Source organism: Eublepharis macularius, chromosome 15 (assembly GCF_028583425.1).
Source record: "Eublepharis macularius isolate TG4126 chromosome 15, MPM_Emac_v1.0, whole genome shotgun sequence".
Taxonomy (NCBI): domain Eukaryota; kingdom Metazoa; phylum Chordata; class Lepidosauria; order Squamata; family Eublepharidae; genus Eublepharis; species Eublepharis macularius.
In genome coordinates, this window is record NC_072804.1 from 52815444 (window position 1) to 52828982 (window position 13539).

At 49.0% G+C, this 13539-nt stretch overlaps 1 protein-coding gene across 3 annotated transcripts in view; it reads left to right on the forward strand.

The window, feature by feature from the left end:
* The window catches only part of NECTIN2 (nectin cell adhesion molecule 2), an 82037-nt gene that overhangs the window by 31296 nt on the left and 37202 nt on the right, over positions 1-13539 (forward strand). For all 3 annotated transcript variants that reach the window (XM_054999509.1, XM_054999511.1, XM_054999510.1), the window contains exon 2: positions 9349-9702. In XM_054999509.1, coding sequence (XP_054855484.1) covers positions 9349-9702 — 354 coding nt within the window. The remainder of the gene's footprint in view (positions 1-9348; positions 9703-13539) is intronic.

A 13539-nucleotide genomic window follows, 5' to 3' on the forward strand; every position in this document is an offset into this window, starting at 1 on the left:
CGGCCGGACTGGTGTGTTTTGCACAAAATTCCACCCTCCTCCTCCTCCTCCTCCTCCTCTTGGCAGGGCTTACGTGAGCCTGCAAGGAGCATCTCAGGAGGATGCGTAATGACACACGGGTAGGTCAGCATCACTGGCTCTTTTGTCCTCTCTGCCCATCTCCCTCCCCTCCTAAAACTGTGGGAGGCTTGTGGCTTCCCAGCCGGCTGCACCAAAGGACCTGTCCTTGGTGCGTCTGGTTTCTCTCTGTCCTTCCCCCCCGCCTTCCCCCCCTTCACTTTTACATTGTTCCCTCTCTCTTTTTTCTTTGCTTTGAAAAGCATCTTCCAAACCAAACAGGAAACCAGCTGCATTCACTAGGAGGGGGGGAGAGAAGAGTCATGATAGGTGTTGGCCCTTTTTTTCTGTCTTTCATCCCGAGTGTGGCTGCAAGGGGACGGCCAGTTTTTCCAGAGGGCTGTGGGAACCCAGTGCATTAACCTCTGATCTGATCCATTCTTTAGCACAGGTGTGAAGGGGAGGGGGGGGATGCCATAGTCTCTGTGCCTGGTGTTGATTGACTTATCGGCTTCCGGTATCTTTCTCTTTTCTGTGTGCCTCTGCAGAGGGAAAGGAGCTTTGGTGGTGGGGGCTCCCTCTCTCCACGAAGTGTTGATGAACATGCTGTGTTGGGCTTCCTCTTCCTCTTCCCCTCTTTACTCAACCTTTTACAAGCTTTTCTGCCTGTTGCTCTTCTGGCGGATTCTCCAATATCTTTTTCTGCCCTCCACCCAGTCACCGGTTTCTCCAGTCTCCCTGCTGCACAGCTGTCCTTTGCCGTCATTTGATATTGCTACGTTGTGGGGTTGTATTGCTCAGCACCATGGGGAGTGCCGTTCTTTGGGGGGGGGGGCAGAGAGAGACGAGGCACCCAACGGATCTGAGCTTTGTGAGAGGGTAACTTCTTTTTACTTGATGCTATTGGGTTGGATCTTACCGTGCTCCCAGCTTCCCTTGCAAGGAGCCGGCCTCTGACCCATGGTGCCTCCAGTCCCCCAGCTTGTGCAGTATCCGCAATATAGTTTGTGTGCATGTCTGTTGTCCGTTCTCCTGGCTTCTGTTGTTCTCTGGCTCTAGAAAGAAAGCAGCGGGGAACGGAGAAGTCCCAACACGAGTGGCAAGGCCTCCGCTGGGCTGTGAAGTGTGAACGTTTATTAGCCGAAGTGTTCTTTTCATCCTACCCCTTTACCCCCAGGGTAAACACGAGCCTGCCTTGTTGGTTCTTCCCCCCCCCCCCGCCACCTGCTGGAGGTGTGTGCGCTTGTCTGGGCTAATGCCGCAACATACCTGAGGTACGTGGAAGGTTGTAGTACAAGATGTTAGCAGGGTTCCCCCGCAGGGCCACCCTTGCCGTGGGGCCGGCCTCTGAATGCGGAAGCAGGTGGGAAGTTAGGAGCTGGAAGGATTGCTTGGCCCGGAACTTTATTGACAGGGTGGATGAGGCGGAGTTGGGGAGGGATGGGGCTCTCTTCTTCTGGACCCCATGGGGCAGAAAATAACAAGGGAGCCATCTGCAATTTTAATTGCCCTTTAATAACCTAAATATCTGCTGTCTGAGCGTGGGGAGTCACCGTGCTTCATCTACAAGAAACATAGAGCTGGAAGGGTTCCAAGGGGCATCTAGTCCAGCCCCCTGCACAATACAGGAAATTCACTGCTATCTCCCCCCCCCCTCGCCTCCCTCAGTTACCCCCTGCTGTATGTCCAGAGGAAGGCAAAAAAACCTCCAAGATCTCTGGCCAATCTGGCCCGGATGAAGATTCCTTCCTGACCCCAATGTGGCGATTGGCGTTACCCTGGGCATGTAAGAAAAGGCCACGAGAGCCTAGCATCCACTTGTCCCTTCCTGCGTTCCCTTTCCCTATCTGCATACAGTCATATTGAGTCATCATTGCTGTTGCGGCCTCCTAGCCTCTTCTTAAATACCTCCAAGGAAGGAGAGCCCACCCCCTCCCGAGGAAGCCTGTTCCACTAAGGGACCGCTCTAACTGTCAGGAAGTTCTTCCTAATGTTTAGCCGAAAACGCTTTTGCTTTAATTTTAACCTGTTGTTTCTGGTCCAACCTTCTGGGGCAACAGAAAACAATGTGAAATGGCTCGATTTACTAAAAGAATCCACAGCCTTCAGTTTGCAAGACCTGAGCTAGATGGTTTGGAGGTCCTTAATTCATTGGGTCAGGAGCCCCATGGCGCAGAGTGGTAAGCTGCAGTACTGCAGTCCAAGCTCTGCTCACGACTTGAGTTCGACCCCAGCAGAAGCCGGGTTTAGGTAGCTGGCTCAAGGTTGACTCAGCCTTCCATCCTTCCGAGGTCGGTAAAATGAGTACCCAGTTTCCTGGGGGTAAAGTGTAGATGACTGGGGAAGGCAATGGCAAACCACCCTGTAAAAAGTCTGCCAAGAAAATGTCATGATGCAACATCCCCGCATGGGTCAGTAATGACTCGGTGCTTGCACAGGGGGACTACCTTTACCTTTACCTAATTCATTGGGTCACCATACGTCAGATAGCACATAACACACACACACATATACAAGCTGGTGCACCAATTGATATTTGTGGGAGCTGGCATTTATGCTGGCAGACCCCAAGAAGACTTGCCTTAGTTGCTGCTATTCCCCCCCACCCCGCCCCGTGCTGACCTGACAACTTTTCCTGCCTGTGGGGCAGAGAGAGCAAGAGAGAGAGAGCGTGTTGATGTGAACCTGTTGATGCGAGCCTTGGAAGAAAGACTGGTTGAACTTCAGAGCGAGTGTCTTGTGTATTTTTTTTCCTTTTTAAATAACAGTGTGGGAACTGCGTGCACTTCAAACTCTGAACAAGGCCGTCTTAATTCCTGCCGGCATGTAATTAGCAGGCATTGCAGTGGAGTATCTTTGTAAACATGATACACCTAAGCGAAGGAGGGAAGCAGGAGTTGAGTATGATGGGTGAGGGGATAGAACTCCCAGTTTACAGCTGGGCTCAGCCAGGAACTTGCTGGGCAGCTTCAGGAAAGCTGCTATCCCTCAGCCGTGGGTCGTGTGCAATATACTTGTGACCTGTCTTGCAGTGATATTGTACAGATTACCAAGATGATAGTAAAATTGCTGTGTTTTGTGTAATAGAAATGCTAAATACTTCCTTTAATATGCATGTAACCTGGGACTCTCTTTCTGGCCTCTTGCGCCGCCCTCCTCCATTTGCTCACGTCACTTCTGAGGTTAAGACTACGCTGAATTCTCTCTGTGGAGTAGAGTTGGAGGGACGGGAGATGTGTATGTGTCCTGGATAGAGACGGGCATGAACCAGGGAAAAAAACCGAACCATGTGGTTCATCAAATTTCACGAACCACAAACTTTCACAAACCTGCCCCCGGTTCGCGAACCGGTTCGTTTGGCTCATGAAAACGTTACATCCAGGTCAGAAAATCGCCATTTCTGGGCCAGCAGAAGGTCACTTCCGGGTCAGCAAAAGGTCTACAGGAAGTCCATCCCCTGTTGCCTAGGAAACTGATTAGTTGGCACCAGGCTGTCTGCAGTGAAGAACCAAAAAATGAACCAAACGTTCGTGGCGGTTCGTCAGAAATGAGATCTGATGACCCGCTGGTTCGTGAACCACGAACCAACCTGGTTCGTTCATATCTCGGTTCGTGCCCATCTCTAGTCCTGGAAGGCTGTAGGCTGGATTGTGTGAGTTCCACGTGGCCGTAGATGTGCCACTGCCTGTGGACTTCAGCATCTGTTGCAGAATTCTATGTTCTCATTTAAATTTCAAGCATCTAGCATGCATTTGAGAATACGTGGGCTGTGTCATAAGCCAGAGATAACTGCATGGGACAGGCAGAGACCAAGAAACAAGGCTTCTGAGCCCTGTATAGCTTTTTCTCCTTTTGTTTACTCTCTGATTGAACCAAAATATGTCCAAAATGCGTGTGCACCTCCTACTCCTGAGGCTGGACGTTGCAGCATCTGTCACTGCCTCTTTAGAGTTGAAGGCCTTCCCCCCCCCCCCACTTGGGTTTTATGTGGCTGTGACAGAGTTCCTGGGGGAAGCATCCATTTTCGCCGTTTAGCCCACGAGCAGAGTGAACAAAATGGGCGCAGGGGTGTGTGTTAAATGGAGCGTGGCCTGATTGACCATTGTAACCCAGGGAGCCCAAATTCCTGTGATAAGAGTCCCCCTGCCTTGCAACTCCGCATGCATCACTAGTGTGTGCCTTGCCCTCCAGGGACACAGTGTGGCAGCACTTTGCAAACTGTGCACTCTCCGCCTTTTACTTATTCATGGCCCACCCGTCGGAAGAGATCCTTGTCTGGTGCACAGCGGCTGTTGGGAGCGCTGCTTTCGGTCAGCCGGAGATTCTCGAAGGGCTCCTACTAATCTGAACGTGACAGTTGGCGATGCAGCAGGGACCCATTTTGGAATGGCGAAGAGGAACCCACCCTCTTTTCTCGTGGCTACAGTTTTGTAACAGTTTAGCGCATAAAACCCTTCTTTGGCACTTTGCTCCTTCGCCTTCCCTGAACAGTTCTTGCCAAGCATGAGTGTTCCTTCCTGGGAGCAATGGATTGTGGGAGAGTTCTTTGTGGTCCATTCAAGGGTGGGAACTGAAATCTTGGTGCAGCCTATCAGCCTAGCCTGCTGGGTGCCACATCTGTAGGATCGCAGGCTTCTGTGTGCCGTATTAACGAATTTGGAGTTGCTCATGATTGCTGGAATGAACTGGGATTTGTGGGTGGGCGTTGCTTCGGAAGGGTCTGAGGCCAGAGTCTTAGCACTGGGCTAACCCAGCACTAGTTACAGCCAGCAACCCATGTTGGCCGGCCTTCCGGGGGCCTCAGCTGCTTCTTTGCAGTTCCGTGCCGAGAGAACGGGTTGGCCACCCTAGACTGCTTTGGGATTGGTGAATTGCACCAGCTCTGGCCTGGGTGTGAGAACAATGCGGTGTTGAAAGGGCATTCGAGGAAGCCAACCTGCAATAATAAGCGATGCTGGGTGTAGCACTGCCAGCAAAAAAGTCCCACCCACCCCCCAACAGTAGAGCAAGTATCCAGCCCTTTTTTGCGATCAGTCCTATGTAACAGTAGAAAAGAACAAGAGTCCAGTAGCACTTATAAGACTAACAAAATTTATGGAAGGGTATGCGGTATCTGAAGAAGTCAGCCGTGACGAAAGCTCCTGCCCTACTACGAATTTTGTTTGTCTTAAAGGAGAGACTGGACTCCTGCTCTTTTCTACTGCTACGGACAGACTAACATGGCTGCCCATCTCGCTTAGTGTCTGCACATCTGGAGGATACAACCGGGCCTTTTTGCACCACCAGTCACAGCCGGCCTCCACCCTCTTATGTAATGCCACTGGGCTTTTGCTGTCAAGAACAGGGCCAGCCCCACCCACCAAGTAGAGATCTATAGATGTCCCAAATCAGACTGGATATCAAGGGGTGCACGCACTGCTATATTCCACGTTTCCCACCTCGGCGTATATCTCCCAGCTCTGATCAAGCACATTGTGTTTTGTGTCGTGCCTCTGCATCCTGACTCCCTTCTTTGCAGCACCTCTCCCACCTTCTGAGCTGCATACAAGGGCTAGTGGATGTTTCTCATTAGTAACTGATAAAGAGTCTCCCTACACAAGACATCTGACATGTGAAGAACGCATGCAATGATAGCTAAGAAGGGTAGTTTAAAAAGACAGAGCAGGAGGCAGGGCAAAGGCTTTGCTATACACTGGAGCTGGATGAAGGGGCTGTGAAAGGCCAGAAGGGAAACTTCAGCCCATTACAACCTCTCCAGGTCCAAGCCCAGCTCTGGAAGGCAGCTCCAGCCCATTTCCATTCCTGGCTGCCTTCTGCTTGTGATCCCACACAGTTTTCGACTGGAGAGGTGAAATTGACAGAGCCTTCCAGGAGGCGAAAATGAAATTAACAACCCCTCTGAGGGGCAATCTCTGCCAGCTCTGCCTTTTTAAACTACGCTTCCTGGCTAACATTGCATCTCCCTACACTTGACGAACAAGTGCCAAGGCGTCTTGTGTAGAGAGATTCAAAGTGAGCTTTGATTCCCAAAAGCTTACACATTGGAAGGTTTTGTTGGTCTTTAAGGTGCTATAGAACTCACATTTTCTTCTTCTACTACTGACTTACACAGCTGCCTACCGGAAACTGAGTGTTACTATGGTATTTTTCTATGTGCTCATTTTCATGCTGTGGCCTGTACCTTAAAGCAGTCTATCATTGGTGGCACTGTGGTGTGTGGATGTTGCCACCTTTTTTAGGAACTGCATGCCCTACACTACGATAGAAAGTTATCTGTTGCACCTCCCAGTTTAACCAGTCACCTCACACCCATGCTGTTTTGGTGACTCTGTGTGCCTGGCTTTAATAAACAGGCACAGCCAAAAGGTATGAAAATGTTCTGTTGAATCCACTTCTAGGTAGTTAATATATCAACTTGTATGTACCTGAATTCTGTAGTTGTGAGTAAGGAACCATCTCAGGTTTGACTGTGAGGTGGGACAAAATTCTCTAGAGAGTCAGTGTACTTACAGCGCAATCCTAAGAAGAGTTACTCCAGTGTAAGCCCATTGAAGGTAATAGGCTTAGACTGGAGTAACTCTTCTTAGGATTGCACGATTAGTGTTTAGGATGTCAGATAACAACAGATGAGACCCGCGTTCAAATGTCTGCTCTTTCTTGCAGCTGCTTTTGGTCTCTGCTAGCCCACTCTACCTCACTAGGTTGTTGTGAGAATAAAATGGGGAGGGACTTAAATATACCATGCCAAGCTCCATTGGAGAAATGATGAGATGAGAATCTAAGTGAATTATCCGCTTTTAGGATATAATTTCATGTTGGGGAGGGGGAGGAGCATTGTGTATTAAGAAACTGTGGTTAGCATTTTTAAAATTAATAATAATAATAACTGCACTTATATACCGCTCTTCTAGACAGATTAGTGCCTCACCCAGAGCGGTGAACAAGTTAGTGTTATTATTATCCCCACAATACACCTGGGGAGCTGGGGCTGAGAGGAGTGGCTGACCCAAGGCCACCTGCTGAGCTCATGGCAGGAGTGGGATTCGAACCAGCAGAGTGCTGATTCACAGCTGAACTACTTAATCAGCACGAGGCAAATAGGCATTCTTCTCTTCCTGGTTTTTTAATTGCAGAAAAGGGGCCTTTGGGCCTTGGGCACACACACCTAATATGGAGGTCCGTATAATTGAGCGGGCAAATAATCGGCTTCGCATGAACGCTAAGAGGGCTGTGCTTGACGGGTGGGGCAGGTCTGCCCGGCTAGGCTGGCTTTCCCCTTGCAATCCCATTATTAAGCAGCTGCGGTCAAATTAGTCACCGTTTTTTATGTAAATGGCTCAGCTGCATCCAGAAAGCCTGTAGGCTGTCATGCGGGTGTGACCGTGTTTGTTCAGGGATCCACCATGTAGCAGAGCCCATCCCTTCTTCAGCTGTGTTAACATTTGGGGCAGCAGTTCTTGGGAGGGTGGCTATTGCAGGTGTTTCTGATGGCATCCTCCCGCCCAGGACTCGGCAGAGAATCTGAACCTCCATACCCAGGCACAGTCTACCAGATACGGAGGCCATCGCAGCTTTCTTGGGGGTGGGGGATGGCCATCTAGCCACTGAGGCCGATCTTAGCCTTGGGTATGATCCAGCTACATATAGAAGCTTCGTTTCCTGTTGCACTGCGCGGTGTGTTCTTTCACCTGCTTTTTAGTATTGGCTAAGCAATGGAGCTGGCTGCTCACATCAGACCATTGATCTGTCTATTATTTATTTATTTATTTATTTATTCGATTTATACCCCGCCCTCCCCACAGATGGGCTCAGGGACCAGCAGCAGACTTCTAAAGCTTTAGGCAGACAGGGGTCTTCCAGCTAGCAGGGATAAGAGGAGATGAACCAGCACAGAGCCACGACCCCCATAAAGAAGAGCCTGGACTCCCCCCCCCCGCCCCCAAATAGCGTCTTTCTCGAACTGCGCGTAATATACTCTTTAACTGCAGTATATTCTTTCCTTTCCCTGTTTGCAGTGTGCCTTTATTTCTTTAGCTGGGAAATCCTGTCAAATGTCATCCCCCCCAGAAGAAGAAGAAATCCCAACTCCCACTTTGAAAAAGCTTCTGGAATCTCTCTGAGGGATCCAGAACTCCCCAAGACCACCACCTTGAGACTAGGGAACAGCGTGTGCTTTTGTCGACGCTGGCAAGGGGCCTGTAGGAATTCTCCTGGGCAGAGAGAGAAGGAGACGAGGAGGGCAGCCATACAGGATGTGATCAGCGTCTTGATAAACCAGCTGGCGGGGCAGGACCAGAGCATCGTCTGTCCAGGTCTGAGACTCTGCCTGAAGACCGGGATGGACTTGGTGGCGACTGTGGTGGGAGAGAGACGAACATCTTGCTCTGCCATAGAAAAGTAAAAAGGGGTTGCACTGGAGATTTATTTCACTGCTTCACATCCTAAATATGTTCCTCTTTAAGGAGTTCTGTATCCTCCGGGCTGCTTTGGATTTGCTGCCGTTACTGGGGAGGGCAGGGTGAATTTTGTGTGGCTAAAAGCAAAAATGGAAGAATGGTTCCTCTAGGACAGGGAAATGAGAGCTATCAAGTTACCAAGGAGCTATTTATTTTCATTTATAGTCTGCCTTTCTTACTAGAATTCAAGGCAGGTCACAAGCCCGATAGAACTATTCAGCCAATCAATAAGCCAATTACACTGATAACAGAAACAAAGCTGTTCAGATACAATGACTTCTAATATACAAATGGGGACACGAGAATGAATAAATACATATATATAAATAAATACTTGATAGGATTTAGCATAAGAGGAATGGAAGCACAGTCTTGTAATGTGTTGATGCCTTGTAAAGCTGTCAATACTGCCTTTGGGACAGCATTGCAGGCTGAGAAGGAGGCCCACAAAAGTGGGCTGAGTGGGGTATACTTTACAATGAGGGGACCCCCATAGGACTATGAAATCCAGAGTCAAAAACTACCTCACTTCATGCAACTTTCAGTTCTTTAGCTGCTACCTTGCAAATATATATATGTATCTCTATAAATATAAATGTACAATAGCTATTAGTCCACCTGCCCATCCTCATCAGAGGTTAGTGACCTGTCCCTTTACCAGCAGGAGTGGAAGGTAATGCCAGAGTGGTTGTATAGTGGTCCTCTGCCAGCTCGCCTGGAGGTGATTTTTTTCATTAGCCCAGGCGACCACGCACGGGGTTATTACAATCCTGCTGAAAGCCGTAAGTACACCGAAAGATTAATTTCTCAACCCTTTTCTTTTTCTTTCTTCCAGTCGTGCTTGCCCAGAGGGTGAACGTTCAGGATGAGGTCACGGGCTACGTGGGGCAGGAAGTCACCCTGCCATGCACCTTCACAAACGCCAGTCCTGATGTCAAGGTCAGCCAAGTCACCTGGGTGAAGGAGACGGGGACGAAGAAGCAGAACGTGGCTGTGTACCACCCAGTCCATGGACCCAGCTACCTAATTGAGAAAGGCACTGGGAGGATACGCTTCCGTGCTCCGTCCCTGCAGGATGCCACCCTGGTCATTGCGCCCCTCCACATGAGCGATGAGGGCATCTACACCTGTGAATTTGCCACGTACCCCTTGGGCAATGAAGATGGCGTCACCAGCCTCACAATACTGGGTAAAGATGCGAGTTTTCCCATGAGAATATACTCTGGGCCTGACCCTGTGTGTGTGTGTGTGGTCAAGCTAACCCTGCATAAGTTGGCTATCTGTGTGGGCTAGTAGCTTAGCACATGACAAGCATAGCAATACTGTAAAATACCAATCTTCCGTGAAGTTCAGAGCGGCGTATGTGGCTCTTCCTCCTCAACTTCGCGGTAAGAGCTAGGGAATGACTGATGTAAAAGCAAGATTCGTGGTAGAAGGGAGATTTGAACCTAAATATCCCAAATGCTAGTTTAAATCCCAAACCACTGTACTACGCTGCCTCTTTCTTCATTGGCAGCCTGACAGTTAGCTGCTCCACAGGGAGTGTCAAATAAATATACTAAGAGAGAATCACGGAACTGAGCCCTCAAAAGAAAATGCAACTGTGAAGCCTGGCTAAACAAACTTCAACAACACTGTATACATAGGCTGAATAATTTTTCTATTAATAAAGTGAATAAATAATAGTCTTATTGCCAGGGGTCATTTCGTAGAAAAAGAGTGGGAGGAAATCATTAGCATAACTCATTAGCATATGCCACGCCCCTTGACATAACTGGAAATGTGTCATTAGCATAGCTATTGCATATGCCACACCCCCTGACATCACCTATCCTGGCTGCTTTGGACCCAATCCTGGCCATTCAGGGCTGAAATTCGGCCCAAAATGGCCAAAAGGGGCTGAAAATGGCCAAAAAGGGGCCCAAAATGGTCAGGATCGGGCTGCTGCTGAGCGAGAGAGTGATCCACCACCCATCAGAGGCCTGATCCAGGCCGAAATGGGCCCAAAATGGCTGAGAGTCAGGTGGGTGGGGCCACCTGTCATGTGACTTCTTTGGGGAACTACTGGAACTGCGTTCCTGCGCGTTCCCCCTCGAAATGAGCCCTGCTTATTACAAAGAATGTGTGTACATAAGACCAGGGTGTCAAGAATTCATGTTACACACTGCACGTAAAAAAAATCCATGTCAAAAATAATCATGTCTCTACAAAATTAGTTCATCGCCTTTATACAATCTTTATAAAAAAATTCAGTTTATATCACAAAAACAGTCCTAACTCATGAGATTTTTTTCTACTACAAATAGACATTGCTGATTGTGTTCCCTTTATTAATAGAAAAATTATTCAATATATAATACGTGCGTGCGTGGTGCTGTTGAATTTTGTTTAGTCAGTTTTCACGGTTGCATTTTCTTTTGAGGACAACTGGGAGTTTCGGGATATAGCAATCAAGGTTAGTATCCACCAGGGCTTTTTTTCAGCTGGAGCATGGTGGAACGGAGTTCCAAAATCTCTTGAAAATGGTCACATGACGGGTGGCCCCGCCTCCTGATCTCCAGACAGAGGGGAGTTTAGATTGCCCTCTGTGCCGCTCCAGCAGCGCGGAGGGCAATCTAAACTCCCCTCTGTCTGGAGATCAGGGGGCGGGGCCACCGGTCATGTGACCATTTTTGCCAAGGGCCATTTAAACTTTTAAAAACTTCCCTCTTGTCCCAGCTGACCCAATATGACATCATTGGTCCTGGGAGCATGTGTGCACTTTGCATACGCACATGTGGTACCAGGGGCACCACCTCCTGCCAAGAGTTGCCCCCTGTGCTGGCAACCCACTGAGTTCCACCACCTCTGTTCCCCCCAAAAAAGCCCTGGTATCCACTTTCATCTCTGCCTGTCTGAACACTGTTCAGAGAGCTGTGTGCATTTTCTTCTCTCATCCCACCCCCCTTCTCCTAATCACCACCCTGCGAGGTAGGCAGGTTAGACTTGCTGTTCTAAAGGCTGGCCAACATGCTCCATGGTTTAGTAAGGATCTGGAACATTGCCCCCTCTGCATTCCCACTCCGTGGGTCTAGTCCTGTGGCTTTTAAAACTACTTGCCCATCAGGGTGTTCTTTGTCAGCTTTGGGCCTTTTGTACATTTCAGAGCATTCTGGGGTGTGTAGCCCCTTCTCCTGGGGTGCTGGAGAGGCCCGTTAAACCGTTATCGTCGCCCCTCCAGGCCCTTGGGCATATCTCGTGCTGTCCAGCCCCTATGCATTGCAAGCCCAGGTTGATCTGGAGTGTCTTTCCTTGAAACTTGTCTGCAGTTCTACTAACTTGACAAGCTTCCGATGGTTTTTTGAAATAATTTTAAAATCCACTCATACATGCTTGTGCGCGCACACACACATAGCCAGAGAGGCATAGTGTTCAGTGTGTTGGGGCCTGGGATCTGGGAGACCCAGGTTCGAATCCCCACCTCGCTATGGAAGCTTGCTGGGTGACCTTGGGCCGGTCCCACACTCTCAGCCTAACCTACCCTGCAGGGTCATTGTGAGGATAAAATGGAGGAAAAGAGAACGTTGTAAGTCGCTTTGGGTTCCCCTTGGGGAAGAAGTAAATACATTTGCTTTTTGGCTCTTAAAATGGTGTGGAACTTGGGTCTACCATTTGTTTATTTATTTATTTATTTTGATTTGTGTTCCGCCCTCCCCGCATCAGCAGGCTCAGGGCGGATTCCAAATAATACAATAATATAAATACAAATACCTTTAAAACCAATTAAAACAGGGTGACGTAAAGAACACACACAACAAGCAATACAGCAGCAGATTTTAAAAGACATATGGCAGCAGATTTCACCAGCAACCACCACCCGACCACCCCCAGAAATACATGGCAAAGGCTAGGTGGTAGATACCCTTTGTAGGGGCACAGCTATCTCGAGGTGGCCGGCAGGGAGGCCCAGAGCGTCAACCATATGCCTGGAAGAACGGTACTGTCTTACAGACCCGGCGGAAGGATAGCAAATCTGGCCGGGCCCTGATCTCTTTAGACAGAGCGTTCCACGAGGTTGAAGCCAAAACCAAAAAGGCCCTGGCTCTGGTCAACGCTAAACGGGCCTCCCAGGGGCCAGGAACCAGTAGTAGCTGTTTATCACTGGAATGAAGCATCCTCCGGGGCTCATATGGGGAGAGACGGTCCCGTAGATACACCGGTCCCAGTCCGCATAGGGCTTTATAGGTTAGTACCAAAACCTTGAATCTGATCTGGTACTCCACCGGATGCTCTCTCGCGTAGCTCGGCAGGAAGGATTCTTGTTCTTATTCTTGGAGGGGTTGGTACTTCTACGTAACCCTGAACCAGGACAAAGGGCTCCAGCTCCCTGCTTGTTCTGCGCGTTATTTCTGGAGATGTAAATTGTCTGCAACTGGCTCTGCCCTGGTGGGGAGGGGATGTGTAGATTTTAAATTGGTTCCTCGGGGCCATTCTGACTCAAGCCTCTTCGAACACTGTCCCCAGCTCGTGCATTCCAGTGCTGCGAGGAAATGGCATGTCCTAATTCCTTAAATTAATTACGGCAATTCATTATAATATCTGCAACCTGGGAGTGTATCATAACAGTAATAAATTCTTACCCAGCAGAACACATGCACCTCTCTACCACCTGAAAGGGCTTTGGGCTGCGGAGACCCAACAATATTTGGTGTTCAAAATGATTGATGCTCTCTCGTGTAGCTCGGCAGGAAGGATTCTTGGTTGTCATTAAGGACTCTTGCTTCTATTTTTAATTTAACCACAGAAGGAACTCTTGGAGTTGGGGGGGTTCTCTTCCCCCTGCAACCATTGTATGTCGAGGTCCCCTCCTGGAGGACTTCCTAGCGATCTATAAAACTTTAACAGTTTTTAAAAACTAGTTATTGGGGGAAAACATGGATGCATTGATTCTGGGGAATTTGGAATTGGATGCAGAATTCATCTCATGGAGAATCTGGGCTTTTTGTTTTGCTTTTAAACATTCAGTTCAATCCTTCATGCCCCCCCC